Source organism: Nannospalax galili, unplaced genomic scaffold, assembly GCF_000622305.1.
Source record: "Nannospalax galili isolate Female #2095 unplaced genomic scaffold, S.galili_v1.0 scaffold15, whole genome shotgun sequence".
NCBI lineage: Eukaryota > Metazoa > Chordata > Mammalia > Rodentia > Spalacidae > Nannospalax > Nannospalax galili.
Window position 1 is genome coordinate 5,519,426 of NW_008337322.1, and position 17,668 is coordinate 5,537,093.

Below are 17,668 nucleotides of genomic sequence, written 5' to 3' on the forward strand. Positions count from 1 at the left end.
AATGGGCTTCCAACTTCTCTTCATCAGAGTCTCCCTTATCACTCTGACACAGCTTTATCCAACCAGTTATTCTTCAAATGACAACTAAATGTCCACTAGGCTTTTGGGAAAGTCCCGATAGCAAGGAGGGCCCAGAGTAGACAGTGGGGTCTGGCCTGGTATCTGGAATCCTGTCAGGGACCGTGACTGCTGTACCTGGTAACCGTCAGACTGCCAGACCTGAGTCAGGTGAAGGAGGCTCCCAGCTACAAGATCACCTTCAAGGAGACCTCTGCTGCCCTGACTCTACCCTTACCCAGTGTGCTCTCCATCCACGCCTGGTACTGGACTCCAACGTGTCCTAACGTTTTCCATTCTCATTGTCCAGCTCACTGTTATTTCTGAGAGTCTTCTTCATTGGCCTGGCTGCTGTGGTCACCCGTCAAGCAGCCATTCTGAAGCCTTCATTCCTCCCAATTCCGTCGTGTCTGGGATTCCCCTGGGTGTTGTTCTAACTCAGTGATCTTCCTACTCTGTAGACGGCTGGGTGTCCACATACTGCAGTGGTCTCTTTCTTAATGAACCATATGCTCATGAAAGTATTAACTCCGCACTCACTTTAAGAGCCTGCAGCTGAGGGCCCAAAGCCATGTTCCATTTATAGCCCTATAAAAAAGTTCCTCGTGTATAAGATCATTTGAACAGCCAATCCCCAGGCTGTGGGTCCAAGCATACTTGGGTTCCTGGCTCTGGGCCTCACTGTGGGTTCTATGGGCATCTCAGGAGGAGCCAGATTGCATCTTTCTGACATGCTTGCCCACCTAAAACAGCCTGAAGATTTGTAACACTGGGGAGAATCCAGGCTGGAGAGAAACATTCTCAGTAGTGGACATGGGAGTGAGGATTGCATGGCAGGCTTGCCTTACATATCTCAGTAGGAAAGAATCTGACCAAGAACCAGAGATAGGAAAAAGATCTTAAAAGTTCATTAGAAATGGCACAAAATGAATCCAATCATGAACTCCAGAGCTTACTAACAGACTGTATGCCTCCGAGACAGCACAGAGGATCTGACCACAAGTCCTGCGAAGGCTGAGGGGCGGACTCCTCCCAGTCCACGGACGTACCTTGGCTGACCTGGTGATGGCCCCAATCTCCGAGTACAGATCCGAGCTGTCTGGGAAGTTTTCCACCACCATAGTGCACACGTGGTGGAGAAGCGACTGCTTATGTACTGTGTCTTTGACTTCTGGAACCTTCTCGAGGTAGCTTAACTCAAACGCTTTGGCCTGTTTGGTGACAATTGAATAAAAGACAGGAGAATCACAAGTATTATGTTGGCTCTTTGAACAGCACAGATGGCTGGACTCAGTGCCCTGTTGCAGTAATCCAGTTCTTAGCCTTGCCAAGACCAGTGGGCCACAGGCTGCTTCCCCCTCTCCTCCTCAGACTGGAGCAGTCATACCCACTCCGCCCTGAGCTATCTCTCAGGGGTCACTCTTCAATCAAGGGGCCATGGGGCTGGGTCTCTAACACCTCTGTATCAACAACTTCTTTTGCCTCTGACCCCTGTACATGTCTACTTTCTGACCAGTGTCAGGCCAACAGCATCCAGCACAAAGTTTGCTTTAAAAAAAGACTAACAGAGCTAGAGCGATAGTTAAGACCAAGCACTGGTTTTCCAAAGAACCCAAGTTTGGTTCCCAGAACCTATATAGGGCAGCTTATAATCTCCTGTAACTCCAGCTCCAGGGGATCTGAAGCCTCTGGCTTCCATGGGTACCTGCACTCATATGCACAAACCACCCCCCAAACAAATAATTAGACTTTTAAAAAACAATATCAGAATGTGTGTAAGCATAAATATTTGAGTGACAGCTCAAGGTTGGCGGGGGGCTGGATGAAAATTCCCCAGCATCAATTTTTTAGAATAGCCACATTTTGTAAGGATATGTATTTATTTTTCCAATATTTCTTACTTACAGGAAAGTTCACATTCAAATGAATGGGCGCTGGCATTTCAAGGACAGAAATCCTTCTAGATTTTTCAGCAAGAAGATATAAATGTTTGCTGCATTGTTCCTTAGGGAACTAAAGGTACAGATCCATCAGTAAATGATGGCAGAGATTTTTGTGACAAGGGAGGCAGGTGAGGGAAGGGAAGACTTACATCAGTTCCATTTAGAAAGTTCCCAATGGCAAGGAGAGTGGACAGGATGAAGCCCAAGGTCTTATTGTTCTCCAACTGCTCTATCCCTTCCTTCAGGTCCAAAAGTGGTTCTGCCACTTCCTTTCAGGTAAAAAGCAAAAACAGAAGATGACAAAGAACAGACATTTTGATTTTCTTCCGTCCTTTCCATTTTTGGATAGTATAAAGTAATACCCAAAAGAGTTCTTCCTAGCACAGGACAAGCTTTGTGTGATAGGCATTTGGTTCTAGGTATGAAACAGTACTGAAAGACAGCAGCAAGAGTCTACTCCTCAGACACTGCAGTGAAGGCCCCGTGGAGCTTGTGCTGCGGTGACAAGTGGTCCTCAGTCTTCCCTGGTCCTTTCCAATCTCAAGCAAGACCCTCAGGTCATTCCCACCCCTGCTCTCCTCCCAGCTATGGCTGACTTCTGAGACAATCTTACTTCCTGCAGACAAATGACTATGCCGACTGTCTCATCATCCCTGGACAACTTCAGGCTCCTCTAGGCACTGCGTACTGGCCACCTCTAAGCCTGCATTATACACACAGGCATGCCTAATCTTTTGACGCTGAGAAATGGTATTGTCATCTACAAAAGTCATACTCAAGAACCACCCAATTGAGTTAAAAGTAAAATAACAACAACACTCACCAAACAACAAAACAAACAAACAACAACAACAACAACAAGCTGGGTATGGTGGTGCACACCTGTAGTCCCAGCACTTGGGAGGCAGAGGCAAGGCAGATTTCTGTGAGTTCCAGGCCAGCTGGGGCTATAGAGAGAACCTGTCTCCAAAAAAAAAAAAGACCAGAAAAAAAAAAACTTTGGTCACAGTACTTGTTACTCCCAGTCTCTCAGACTTCTAGCCTGCCCTGCAGCCTCAATGGCCTCGACCTCCACTGCCCTCTTCCAACCCCACATCCCTACGAGGCCCTTCACTTGCCTGGGTCCCCAGATCAGGAGGCTCAGCTTCATTTTCTGCAGCAGCCTTGCCCTGAGTCCCCCAGCCACAGCTGGCCAAGCTGCCAAGCTGTTCTCCACAACATCATCTCATGTTTTTGCATCTGAGTTACACCAGGCACCTTAGCCCCATTCCTAGCAACCTTCATTCCAGCTTGATTCCATGTGAATTCAGCTACAGTGCAGGTTGGAGACCCCATCTTCAAAATGCTTAGGGCTCAGAAGTGTTTCATGACTAATATAGCTTTAATGTTCTTATATTTTGAAATTCTTTCATATCCAGAGTAAGATATCTTGGGAGATAGGATCCAAGAATAAAGATGAAATTCACTTAGGCTTCACAATACACCTTTTTACCCACAGGCTGAAGGTAATTATATACAATGTTTTCAGGGTACTGTTGATTGTAACCTGTCACATGAGGTCAGGTGTACAATCTTCTCCTGTGGCATCATTTTAGTTCTCAAAAAGTTTTGGATTTTGGTGCATTTAGGTTTCAGATTTTTGTATTAGAGATGCTCAACCTGTAATTTTCCCTTGAGCTTCCCAAACTCAATGTCACCCACCTGTCCTCGGTATAAGACCTTGTTAATGCCTCTGCCAAAAGATGGAGAAGCACAGCCTCTCCATCTGGACTTCAGGCTTGGCCTCTGCTGGCTCCGATTCAGTGTGCAAAGCCATTCTCACTGCCCTGCTGTGCAGCTACTGCTAGTAGCTGCCTCCTGTGAATCTAGACATTTCCTCCCAGGGGAGGCTCTGAAGACTTAGGAAACAAATAGAATCGAAAAGTCTCAGGAAGTTCCTGAAACACAAAGAGTCACAAGACCCCCCCTCCCCAAAGTTAGTAGAGTAACAACCACTGGAGAAGACATCTCCCACAGCTGAGTGTGGGTGCCTGATGGGGATGCAGCTGCGTCTGAGCTGTCCATGTTCTTGTAAGTAGGCCCTGACCCACACTCATGGACATAACCTCACTGGTCCACTAAGCTAGGCTTGGGTGGAATCCTTTCTTTGCTCTGTCACTGGTGCTCTGTCTGGGGTAGATTGATGTTTATTCACAGCTCCCTAGGGAAGTGACACAACAGACCCCAGCGCAAGGAGGATGCCCACATCTTCCACTTCCTACTCAAGGGGAGACTCTAGCATCTTTCCACCAAGGTCTCCCCTCTCTCTCTCTCCTCTCTCCTCTCTCCTCTCTCTCTCTCTCTCTCTCTCTCTCTCTCTCTCTCATTGGAAGACAGCCTCTGGTGTTGGTCATCTTCTACCTAGTTTGAGCCATGGTCTCTGTTGTTCATACCTGTGTAACCCCAAGCTAGCTGGCCCGAGAGTGTCCGAGGATTCTCCTTCCCACCTCCCTCCTCCCCTTTGGAGCACTAAGAACACTGACACTTGCTGCTGTGTCTGGCTTTTTGTGGGTTCTGAGGATTTGAATTCAGGTTCTCATATACAGCAAGTGCTTTACCCAGTGAGCCATCTCCTCAGCCTAGGGGCTCTTTTCTTCAAGTTCCTTCTTAACCATTTTCAATCTGCTTCCTCATCAAGTTTCTACTAAAGATATTTGTTATAGTTTGGATCTAAGATGTCCTAGTGTTCAAACTAGTGAGCCTGAACACTCCTGCTGGTGGTGCTATTTCAGGAGATTGTAGAACCTTTAAGACATAGGGCCTAGCTGGAGATGAAGGCCACTAGAGGCTGGCCGTGAGGGTAAAGCCCAGCTCTAGCTCTCACCTACTTCTGTTTTCTGTCTGCTTCCTCCAGCTGCTGGAGGAAGGTGCTGTCCCACCCACGGGCATGCCTTTCTCTCCATCAAAGACTGTATCTTCTGAACTCCTGAGCCAAAATAAACTCTCCTCCCCTAAGTTGCTTCTGTTAGATATTTGATCACAGCCATGGGAAAAGTATAGCAAAAATAATATTCTCCCAAAGGTGCCCATGGAACTGCTAACTACCATGATCAGCAGTGTAGGTTATCATCAGGTGGAGGGATGAAACAAGTTTTCTATATTGTGTTTTTCTGTATTTTCCAAATTTTCTACAAAGAAAATACAGAGTCTGAAAAAAATGCTTTTCTAAAGATCATTTACATGGTGTCCATAGTCAGGTGTCTGAGGTTGTTGCAAGTTGCTCATCACTAGTATAGACACAATTAGAATCATTCGGTGTTAGCTGTGACACAATCATCGTCAGCTCACCCAAGAATGAGGCTTTAGCACTGGACTTCTCAACACTGGAACAGGATTCTCCTATGAAGTGCTCACCTTTTCTGTGGTTTCATAATCCATCTTGAACGCCCACAGGTGGAGCCGGGCTGAAAGTTCACTGATGGAGGAGAGCGTGAGTAGGAACTGCTCTGCACTGCCCAAGGGCACCTCAGGGTTGGCCAGCTGGGCTTCCTGAATCTTCTGTTTCTCCTCTTCAGTAGGAATCATGGTCAGAATTTTCTAGAAAAAATAGGATGATGTCATCATTCTTTGTTAGCAATGGACTCAGCCCCTTTGATGTTTTAAATTTCCTGTTATAATTTTCTGATCAGTGAGTTGAGATGCTCTAGTTTTTATAATATGCAGGTGTAATATTAATATTACCGATTATACTTTAAGCATCTTGCCCCAAACTTTCTAGGTTTGCACCTGAAGGGCATTCCAGGCAAGAAAGGGCGTGAAAAGAGAAAACAGTGCACAGTGTACTACTGAGAACAGCGTCTTGTTCCTGAGGAAACACAGTGACGCACATTAAGAGCAGGTCGAGATTTGTAGCACCTTTCATGAACTAACTTAACAGTGTCAAAAATGCTAATTTAAGTTGCTGTAAACTCACATGGAATAATACTTTCAGTAGGTTCAACTCAAGTCTCAATGAGAAAAAAAATGATAGTGTTCTTTAAAAAAAAGGCAACACCTGTTCAATATTGAAAATAGTATATTTTTCTACTTCTGTTTATCTCTTGTAACAACCAACTGTGGAAAATAGAGAGGGCAAAAGCTGTCACAATGATTATGATTCTTACAGGTTCAAATGCTTTGGGACTCACATTGTTTTTGAAAGAGAAAAAGTCTGTCTACCTTTATCATTCCTATGTGACACTGTATGGAAATCGCCCCCCACACACGCAACATTAAAAACATACAGACAGGACAAGAAAGGGTAAAATTGTCTGTATTCAAAGAGGTCATGATAGCCTAGATAAAGAATTATAAAAAACATAAAGTTTCTAATACAAAAAAGTGAGTTTAACAATGTTTCATGATGTAGAAAACCAAATGCAGAAAAACCTATTTTTACACATTGTTAATAAGTAAATTTTAAAGTATATTCATGATCAAATATATAAGTGAAAAATTTGATAAATAATATATAGGATATGTTTGCTTGAAATTAGAAAATGCTAACGAAAGCAATCAAAGATCTAATCAATAGAGGGGCATACCGTGTTCATGGATTCTGCAGAGTGTGGGTCCCTGGACAGGACTCCTATATTAAACTTTACTAACCCAGGGCTCAGGAACCATTTGAGGAAGAGGAGGTGGAAAGATTGTAAGAGCCAGAGGAGGAGGTGCATGGCCATATGGAAACTGAGTCTTTCAGACTCCTGGGACCCTGCTCATAGGAACCTACAGCAAAGGTGTCAGCATATACAAGACCCATGCCAACTCATCAGACAAAAACCCAGCATAGAACTGTGGAAATGGACAGCAGGCCCCAATCTTTGCAGAAGAACTATTGGTAGCTGATTACTGCTGGGTGAGGGAGAGTTGGTCTTCTTTAAGGGAGAGACTCTAGATAGGATGACTAGACCTCAGTGGATGAACTTGCACTGAGGGATGTCTAGGTACACTATCTTGACTCAATAGGCCTTAACATATATGAAAAATGCATGAAATCTGGTGGGGGGCAGGCTATGGGAGTGCACAAATGGGGAAGGGGGTCTAAATATGGCTAAGATGTTTTGTATGAAATGCAAAACAATTCAATGTAATATACATTAAAAAGATGATCATTGGCTGGGAGTGGTAGTACACGCCTTTAATACCAACACTCAGGAGGCAGAGGCAGGCAGATCTCTGTGAGCTTGAGGCTAGCCTGGTCTCCATAGCGAATCCAAGCCACCTAGGGCTACAGGGAGACCCTGTCTCAAAAAGACCAAAATAATAATAATAATAATAATCCTCTCTCTCCAGACTGATCCATAGATTTAAAATATATTTATTATTTTTATTTTATGTATATTGCCTGCATGTGTCTAAGTGCACCTGTGTTGTATAGTGCCTGCAGAGATCAGAAGAGGGTGTCAGATCCCCTGGAACTAGAGTCAAAGATGATTGTCAGCTGCCATGTGGGTTCTGAGAACGGAAGCCGGGTCCTCCACAAGAGTAGCCAGCGCTTTTAACCCTGATCTATAGATTTAACTCAGATCCATCGAAAAGACCAGAGAGATTCTGTATAGAGACAAGCTGATTCTGAAGGCTGTACAGAACTGGAACAACCACAATGACCTTGGACAAAGGTGACCGTGGAGGTACCACACCGACTGACTTAACTACAGAGTTAGCAAGATTAGGACCCTGCAGTACTGGTAAAAAGACAGATCAGTGGGCCAGAACAACATAGAACAGCACAGAGACAGAGCACCGGCCCATAAAATGTTATAAAATGTGATATAATGTGTTATAAAATGTGATAAAATGATAAATGAAAGACTGTTCAACAGAGAAAGGACAGAACGTCAAAAAATGGTGTTGAAACAATGGGATTCCATATTTTTTAAAATGAAATGCAGCTTAAGTTCCTTTTATATGTAAAGAAACTCAAAATGAACCATGGGATTTAAAAGGAAAATGAAATACCATAAAGGTTTTAGAAGGAAACTTCAGAGGAAATCTTTGGGACCCATGCTAGACAAAAAATTCTTAGACATGATCCCCCAAAATAGGAACTACAACTTAACTACAGAAAGTAAGTAACATCTAGTTAAAGTTTGTCATTGTTAAGAGACTGAAAACATCAGCTGTAATTTATCAGCACAGAGACTGACCTCTGACCTTTCATTTCATTCCAGGGTATGCACTCTAGAAAAGGAAACTTACGTTCTCACAACACTTTTATAACTTTGGGGGCTGGAAAGATGGCTTAGAGGTTAAGAGCACTGGCTGCTCTTGCAAAGGCACTAACTTTGATTCCCAGCACCCACATGGTGGCTAGCAACTGTCTGTAATTTGTAATTCCAGTTCCAGGGGATCCAACATCCTCTTCTGAACTCTGCGGGCATTGCACGACATGGGTGCACTTACATACATGCAGGCAATATACCCATACAAATAAAACAATAAATATTTTAAAACTATTTTAACTTTTATAATTGCTTTGTTCATAACTGTCAAAATCTGGGTCAAGTTAAATATTTTACGGATAAACAGACAAATTGTGTACATGCCTAGAATGGAATGATCCTCTGTGATAGCAGGAAGAAGCCATAGACCATATAAGATTGATGAATCTATCCTGAGACTGAAATCTCTCTCCAAAGGCTCTACACCATGATTCCATGTAACAGTCTCAAAAAGACAAAGCCACAGGGATAGAAAGTGCATCTGTGCCTTCCAGTGACTCCAGAAGGGCACTAGAAGAGCATCCTGGGAGATGGGGCTGTTTACATCCTGATTACAGTGATCACTGCATGAATTTATACATGTTTTAAAACTCCAGACCTGTATACCAAAAAAGTCAACTTTATATTGTATTGGCACCCAGAGAAAATGTGAGCAACTAGAAAATTAAACGGCTACCAAATGTGTACAAATTCATGCAGTGGTGTATTAGGATGATCTGGGTAGGAGCAGCCCCGGGTGTGATGAGTGGTACAGGCAGGGAGCACCAGTTTTCAGAAGCCAGCTATACAACATACATTCTGAGTTGCAGAGTAAGGCTGCAGGTGAAACCTGATGAAGCCCTTGGATACATTGTCCAACTTGCTCTTAACCCTTGTTTCTCCCTGAGGCTATGTGGACAGAATTTGAGCATCGGCAGATATATTTAGCTAAAAGGCTCTAAGTCTACTGCTCATACAGATGGTATTAAAAGACAAAACAATTCAAGTCAACACTTGTCTTTAAAAACATCTCTGACTTGAACTCAACTAGTTACCAAAATAAAAACCTAATAAAAACTTGTGCTTTAATTTTTGTAAAGTTAAAATTGTTTTAGGTATGGCAAGAATTCCCAAACAAAAACTTGCTAACACCTTTTATGGCCTTTAGGAAGGAAGGATGTTCCTGTAAATTTTGTTCCTTTGTTCTTTGAGAAAACAATCATTCTGCCTTGCTCTTCACTTCTCTAAACCACTCGTTCACTACTGAAGACGTATGGGGTTACCATCTGCCCATCCATTTTCTTCTTTCTTTACGCATCACTGAACTGTAGGACAGTGGGACAGCAGATCAGAGCCGCCTCCTGTGAGCTGGTGATTCTTTCTTTACGCATCACTGACAATAAACAGAACTGTAGGACAGTGGGACAGCAGATCAGAGCCGCCTCCTGTGAGCTGGTGCTCCTTTCTTCCATAAGCAAAGAATAATAATAGATGAATACGAGGCAGGGTTAAAGCTAGCCTTCTGCCACAACATGATTCCACGAATCACTATTTTTTTTTTGTAGGGAAAAAAAAGTCTATCAAGATCAAAAGGTAATAACCTGAACATTTTCCATTTTCTTCCAGACAGTATCCCTTTATTGTTGCAATAAATATACTTGCTTTGGTAGCAGAAAGGCATATTTGAGAAAAATGCAAATACATGCTTTATATTGGACCTAAATATTACATTGAGTTTGGTCATTTCATTTGCCTGCATATGTGACAATAACAAATAATTAATTTGCCTGGTGATCTTGACAGAGCCCTAGCCACAGCTATGGAGAAGAATCTGCTACAAGCATTTTGGAGGCAGTAGGAGAATTGGAGGCTGGGTGGGGCTGGGTTGTAAACAGTGCAGACATTCTGAGAAAATGACATTCTACCTATGCACTTAATCTCACTCAGGGACTTGTAAACAAACCCCTTGAAGACTTTGAAGTCTTAGGACAACTCCCTGAGGCACACTGGGGCAGAGATTACTGCATTCAGGACAGATGAAGTGACTTGCTAGGTGACGTGGGAGCGGCCCCGCAGAGCTAGAGGCTCGGGCTGTCCCTTATTCCCCAGCATGAGCGCCATCCTTCATGGAGATTCAACTGAGGATGCAAACACTGTGCACAGCTGGCTGTGCCCATCTTCAGAGCATTCTAGTTCCCTGAGCCAGCTGTGCTGCCCTGTGGGCAGGCTCATCTGTGTCCAGCACTTACATGGGCAGCGGAGGACAGGCCTTGGGCAACACAAAGACCTTAGATGCTATGGCTTTGTACATATGATTAATGGAAATTTCTGTTTCTAGGATGATGGGCCTGAGAGCCAAACTCTCAGGTTGAGTCAAGTTGAACGTCATATGGGACCACTGGATTGTGGCACCTTCTAAGTAGGCCACATTCTAAAGCCCAGAAAAGTAAATGAGAAAAAAGGAAACATCTTTGCACTCCCATTTGTGATCATTTGGTGGCATTTCACTGAGAGAAATATTTATGCTCCCTAGAGATGATCCTAAAATAATTTTCTAAAACCACTTCCTTAATGGGGCTAATTACTCAGGTTTGTATGACAAATCCAGATACATACCACGGGTTCCTAGGCAACACCACAGGATGTCATTTAATACATCCTAATTGTGTTTAGGTACACAGAGCTTTCCAATGGCCCTCTCAGGCCATGGTGCGCAGCACAGCACGAGCCTCCAGGAAGCAGACAGCCTGGATGAAGGCCCTCTGGGCATTAGCTGGAAATTTTATTAGCATAGATCTCGAAGTTGACAACTGCTGGCTCTTCTCAGTCTCAGTTTAACTCTTGGAGACCAAAACTCCAGAACAGGCTCTAGGTACTCCACAGCACATGGAGGCAGCTCCTCCATGTTCCTTATGTGACTGGGATGAATGGTCAGGGAGAAAGGATGGCAGAGTGTCCTGCATTCCATATTCTCCGAGAGCTATTTCTACAGTCTTCACTGCTGTGCCTGAGAGTCACCGAGAGATATGGCAGTCCCTGGGTACAGAGAAAGCCCGACTAGGGGAGACATACTTGGCTCTGGGTTGGTGAAGGGGAGGGCAGGTGCACCGGCATCTAGTGTACAGAGGGGAGGTGTACTAGTTACTTGCCTTGTTGCTGCCATTGTAACAATGCTGTACAAACAAAGTGGCTTCAAACAATGTAAGCTGATGCTCTCACGGTTCCGGAAGACCACGGTCAAGGCTGCAGCAGGACCATCCTCTCTCTTTGAAGGCTGGAGGGGAGTGGTCTCCTTGCCTCTTCTTCACTCTGATGCTTGCCACAGTCCTTGGCTTGTCAACACATCGCCCTAATACATGGTGTTGCATTTTGTGGACCTCCCTGTGTGTTTTCTGACTTCCAGTGGCATTCTCCTCTGTGTCTACACCCAAATGTCCCTTCCTTCCTAAAAATACCAGTCACATGATGCACGGCCCACTTTAACCCTCATCTTAACTTGATACCTACAGAACTGTCTTTCCAAATAAACAGACTTGAACTTGGCAGGGACACTGATCTTCAATCAAATACCTATCTCAGTGAATGGCTTTTCATGTTACGGCCTCTTCTTCCCAAAGCACAGAGGCACACCTGACCTGCTGGGCTCCAAGTCCTGCAGGTACCATGTGCTCACTGCTCTCTCCTGTACTGGGGCTGTGGGCGAGTCTAGCACTGTGGCCTTTTCTGCCAAAGCGTGCATTCCTTCTCCAGGCACGCTTCACTAGCTCCACCCATAGCCAAGTTTTCCAAGCAGTACTGTGTATGGGTAAACCCCAAATGTAGAAGGTTCTAAAGGACTGTGGAGTTCCTTGCCAATAGAAGGATAGGTCACCTAATGTCACAAAGCAGTGTCCCCAGACTGCCATTCATACTTAGTTGTCCATCAGGCTGTATCACCCCTTGGTAGGAAACCGTAAACTCTCCAGTAGCTCCACTCTTTCTCCATCATTAGAATAAGGGTTTTCACCTACTCCAATCTGACAGCAGTACCCAGAGAAAGGAGCATAACTAGGTCAAAGGACAGGAACTCCTGTGGGTGTACCAGAGCTCCTCTGGGCTGTCTACCACACGGTCGTAGCCATACCACCCAACCTTTTTGCACTTTGGATAGAGCAACATACAGTACAGCCTCAGCTGGCTTTGTTCACCTGATGGTCCAACCAAACATACCTATTAATTATCTTTTTGACACTGCGACTCATAAAGCTCAGGCTGGCCTCAGACTCCCTATGTAGCTAAAGATGACCTTGAACTTCTGATCCTCCTGCCTCCACTTTCCAAGTACTAGACTACAGGCTAGTGACACCACACCCAATTTATATAGTGCTGGGGAACCACACCCAGGGTTTCGTGCCTGCTCAGTGAGCACTCTAGCAATGGAACCACATCCCCTGCCCCACGTTATACTTCCTCATAAGAGTGAAACAGTTTTCAAATGTTCCTAAACATACTTAGTATGGAATGACACAAGAGAAAACCCAAGCATCCTTGGAAGGAAGTTGTGATGGTCTTTTACCATTCTGAGGTAGGTAAAGTATGATCAGAGAGAGGTCCACAAATGAACCCAGAGAACTAAAATCTCTGAACTTCACAGGCAAAGTAAGGCTGGCCTCCCCAGCCTCAGAATATACATGTAAGAATCGTTAGCATCAGAGTCCAGTTAAGAAAATTGCAATCCACCCAAAGTTATATTTGGTACAATTATATGATGTACATTTTACATAGGTGATATATTTTAGAAGGCTAACAACAGTTAATAGAACTTGCTTTACCTCAATTCCTTCTTTGTTTAAGGCATATTCATCAAAGTTCAGAATAGCTATCTTAATTGTTCTTGGAGGGGGCAGTACAGTCAGGCCAATGTTGATGGCGTTGCTCCTCTTCGAATCCAGAACGATGATCTCCTGCCTCTTTCCATCGGCAGCAGTTTTCTTGGTGATAAAACAAGGAAAATCAGAGATTAGTTCATCACCCTAGGTCCATTCTGTATGTCCTTACTGAAAGCAGACACACTCCTTATTTAGAAATGAAAACAAATGGCCCCAATTCAGCTCAGGGAAGAACTGGCCACCGCTCAGAGCAGGATCAAGGCTCAGGCTCTGAGAAGCCGCCAAGCTTGGGTCGGCAGTGTAACTTCAGAAGTCAGACACATTACAAAATAAAACTGATTTTCCTTCAATTGGGAAAAATGTGATATTTTGCAAGAACAAAGCCTGTTTTTTTCCATAGAAGCAAAAACTTTTCAGAGTTGCTTTTCTGAGGACTGTGAGGTGTTAGAATGTGTCTCGGTTGGCCCTGCGTACAGTGTGTACCCAGAGCACTAGATATACAGGCTGGTAATACAGGCTGGTCAGGACACGCAGAGCAGCTGGCTTATCAGCCCTTGGGTTCCCAGCGATGCCGCAGAGCTTCCCTCACTGTGCACATGTCCCAGAACTCAGTTTGTACGTGATACAAGCTAAATGTTTGTACCCCTCCCCGAATTTACATGTCAACACCCTACATCTCAAAGAGACAGCATCTAGTAGCACAGCCCAGGCCTTTGGAGGTGACTGGGCTTAGGTGAGGTCTCAGAGTGGAGTCACCAGGATGGGATTAATGTTCTTATAAGAAGAGAGCTTGCAATCTACCACCCAGCAAGAAGGGGGCCGTCTGAGAGCCTGGAAGAGCCCTCATCAGGTACCAGTCTGGCTAGCATCTTCATCTTCAACCTCACAGCCTCAGAACGTCAAGAAATAAAATCTGTTTAAGCAGCCAAGTGTATAGTATTTTATTATGGGTTCCCTCACAGACACAGAATATGAGGTACTAAGCCAATGCCATCACTTTGAGAGCTGTGACACAAGCTGTATCCTCTTTTCCCCATCACCTATCAGGAAGCTATATATTGGTGGTAAAGTGGGGAAGTGGGAGGAGACCTGCTCAGCAAGAACCTGCCCCTGCTCAGGATCCCCCTGGAGAAAGCACATCTGGGAGGATGACTGCTATGAATCAGGGAAACAGAGTGCAAAGATGAAGGCAGGGTGGTTCTGAAGGAAAACGCAGCCTGGTGATGGGGCGTGCTCACTGTGCATGGCAGCTGGTACATGAACAGGCCAGGTCCGCAAGAACAGAACCACACTGTGCCCTCAAAAGTCCCTGGGATCCTGCATGGGGCCAGAGAAGAGGGTCAGGAGAAAGCCACAGCTCTTCTCAGAATGAACCACCAGGGATGAGGCTGGATGAGGACCGTTCTGGAGGATGTGTGGTGGAGGAGCTCTGACTAAGCCCAGCAGACAGGTACCTGTTGAGCTGCTCCTTTGAACCACAGAAGCTGATTGAGCTGAGGAGAAGCTGAGCCATCTGGAGAAACTGGCCAGGGCCATCACCAGTGCCCTGAGCTACCAAGGAGAAACAGACTACAGTCCTCCAGATCCTCCTGGGCCCTCTCAACTTAATTGTTACACTTCTATTTTAGGTCCTTCAATATGTGCTTAGGAATACACTAAAAATTCTTCATGAAGAAAACATCTGAGAGCATCCCAGCTGAGCATGTCTGGGGGGTACTGGTGGCAGGCGTGGCAATCCCTGTGGGTGTGGTCACCAGTTTTGAATGGTGGCCCCCTGCACTGCATAGCACACACAGACCCCAGCTCTGCAGGGCAGACTTTGTGTTCTCTATATATAATCAAATTTTCCAGGAGGCCCTGGAAATTCTCAGTTTAGCTTTGCAATCTAATTTCAAATAGCATGATACATGGTTAATATTAAGGAGAGAGGTTTGACAAAATGTTCCACAAACAATGAAGAGAGAATTCATAACCTGAGATGCTGATATTGGGGTGCTCAGGTTTGGCTCCTATGGGCTCCAAGGGTACTGCTCACAATTCACGCCCCAGTCCTTGATCACCACTAGGACCCTGGGTTTTTTCCTTAGGCTACCAATGTGTCAGCAGCCAAGAAAATTGCCTCCCCAGACCCTCTAGACCCAATGCTGCCGTTGTGACTCCGTTCTGGCCTTTGTTTTCTGGACCAAAAAGGAATAAACCCTGTAAGCCTCTGCTGGTCCCCTCCTTCCTGCCTAGAATATTTCATGGAGACTGGAGGTGCTGCTGCAAACAGACTGCAAGTATAAGGAAAGGCAGCAAGCATTCTCCTGGAAACTCTAGTCCTTAGCCCTTCTTCCATACTGTCCTTGTCTGTCTAGGAGCCTAGAGAGAGGCCTGCACAGACCCAGCTACCACAAAGAACAAGATGGGCCTCTGGGAGGAAGCAGCCCAAGTGCGAACAGCTGCCCACAGTTGGCTTTCAGGAGAGGCGCCCTCTGATGCTGACATCATTCTTCCCAAGTAGCCACAGCAAATGTAAGGAACAACCCGCACAGCCTGCATGGAGGCCCTGTACCTGGGAGGACCTTCGTCTCGTCTTGCAGCCGAGTTCAATGTACACAGTCCTCATTCAACAGTGAGGTGGGCCACTGAGCAAGCTGAGGCAGCGAGAGGTTTTTTCCCAAGAATTTCATACATGAGTACTGTATGTGTATCATCCCCCTCCAATTCCCCTCCAACTCCTCATGTCCCCCTAACCCTCATAATTTGTCCTTTTCTTTACACACACACACACACATGTATGTGTGTGCATGATATGTGTATGAATGTCCATAAATAAATATGTATAAATGCATTTCTAGCCATGCTGCAAAGGAAAGAGCTAAAGGAACCTCTGGGATGGAATCAGTCAACCTCAGGATTCAGCAAAGAGATGTTTTAAGTGCCATTCCTTATTATTTTTATTTTATGTGTATGAGTGTATCACCTGCATGTACGTAAGTACAGCTGTGTCATGCAATGCCCATGGAGGTCAGAAGAGGGTGTCATATCCCCTGGAACTGGAGTTACAGACAGTTGTTAGCCTCCATGTGGGTTCTGGGAACCAAACTTGGGTCCTCTGCAAGAGCAGCCAGTGCTCTTAACTGCCAAGCCATCTCTCCTGCTCCAGCTCCAGAGGTTTATTATAACAGTGATAGAATATGTAGTTCAGGTCCCAAGATCGATGGGATGATGGCTCAGAGTAAAATGCTGATCTAGGCCATTCCAACTCACCAAAATCAGTGAACCAACATCTAGCTTGAAAAGACTGCTAACATGTAACCAGGTCAAACTGGTTGTGACCAAGCCAAACAAATCAACACAGGCAGGGACCATCAAGACCGTATGTGGATCCACTGATGTCTTCTTTTGAGGACAAGGACAAAGAGAAAGCAGGGACAGAGGCACGGGTGGGAAAGGCCAAGGCTGACCCGGGTGATGAGGGGAACACCACACCCCAGGAGACCTCCTTTCTGACTGTAGTATGGTATGTCTCTGCTGACAGCCATCTCAAGACATCAGCGGTCCATGACATCAAAGCCTGAGCACAGGCAGAAGCTGAGATGTGAACCTCAGTTCTCCAACAGTCTCCACCATGCTGTACATTGTGTTTTGGTCTCATTTGCTTTCAGAGGCAGGATCTTGCTATATAGTCTCAGCTTGCCTTAATCTCACTTTGTAGCCCAGACTGGGTTCAAGATTGTAATCTTTCTCCCTAAGCCTCCAGAGTGCTGAGATTATACACAGGCACTGAGTACTAACATGAACGAACGAGCGAACTACATATCTTTCTGTATATATTTCTTGCCTCTCTGTCATCCTACTGAGTGACTTTTAGATACTTCATCCTCAAGTAAGAATATTTTTAGAGAGACTAACCAAAAGATCACAGTGTGGAGGGCCAGGAGGTCCAAACACCACTGGTCAGCTCTAGGCAACGAGAAGTAGGGTTTCTGTCTCAGTTCTTCGGTAAAACGTTAAAGGCAGCCAACCTCTGCCCTCTTCCTCAACAAACCCCAGGAGTGGTGAGGGTGGAAGGAATGCTGCACTGATGTCCCTGTGGCCCAGGCTCCAGGCATGCAGCGCTCAACTAGGGGGTGGCTAGACATGAAAACAGGACCAACTGTCTCTAGGGCAGATCTGCAAAAGGGTAGAAGTGAGGCACTGGGGGAAACAGTTGCAGGGCTGTGTTGGAACAGGCCATTTTCCCAACTATGTCCAGAAGTATTCAAGGGAAAAGGGGAACTTGCTTCTTTCAGGAGTGAGGGAGCGACCCTGAAAAGGCTCTAGGCTCTTCTGAAGTTCCACAGTCTATGATGATGAGCTCTTGGATCAGAGCTCCTTCTGTGATCCTGTAACAAGCCCCCAGAGGGAAGATGGTTTCTGGAGACATGCAATGGGTTTACGTTTACATACCATGTAGGGTTTTGTTTGTGTTTTGCAATTGGCCAAGAACAAACAGGGAGAAGGTGAGGGGTATGAATAGCCATGGTAGATGAGAATGAGTCAGAAGTTATCCTCTTGTGGTAGGGGAACAGAGAACCACGGGGGGGGGGGGGGG

General features: G+C 45.3%; 1 protein-coding gene across 1 annotated transcript in view; it reads right to left on the reverse strand.

The window, feature by feature from the left end:
• Positions 1-17,668, reverse strand: part of Fhod3 (formin homology 2 domain containing 3) — a 224,969-nt gene that overhangs the window by 24,663 nt on the left and 182,638 nt on the right. The window contains exons 15-18 of the mRNA XM_029563291.1: positions 13,033-13,191; positions 5,394-5,576; positions 2,150-2,269; positions 1,107-1,268 (exon numbers count right to left, since the gene is read on the reverse strand). Of these exons, the coding sequence (XP_029419151.1) occupies positions 1,107-1,268; positions 2,150-2,269; positions 5,394-5,576; positions 13,033-13,191 (624 nt within the window). The remainder of the gene's footprint in view (positions 1-1,106; positions 1,269-2,149; positions 2,270-5,393; positions 5,577-13,032; positions 13,192-17,668) is intronic.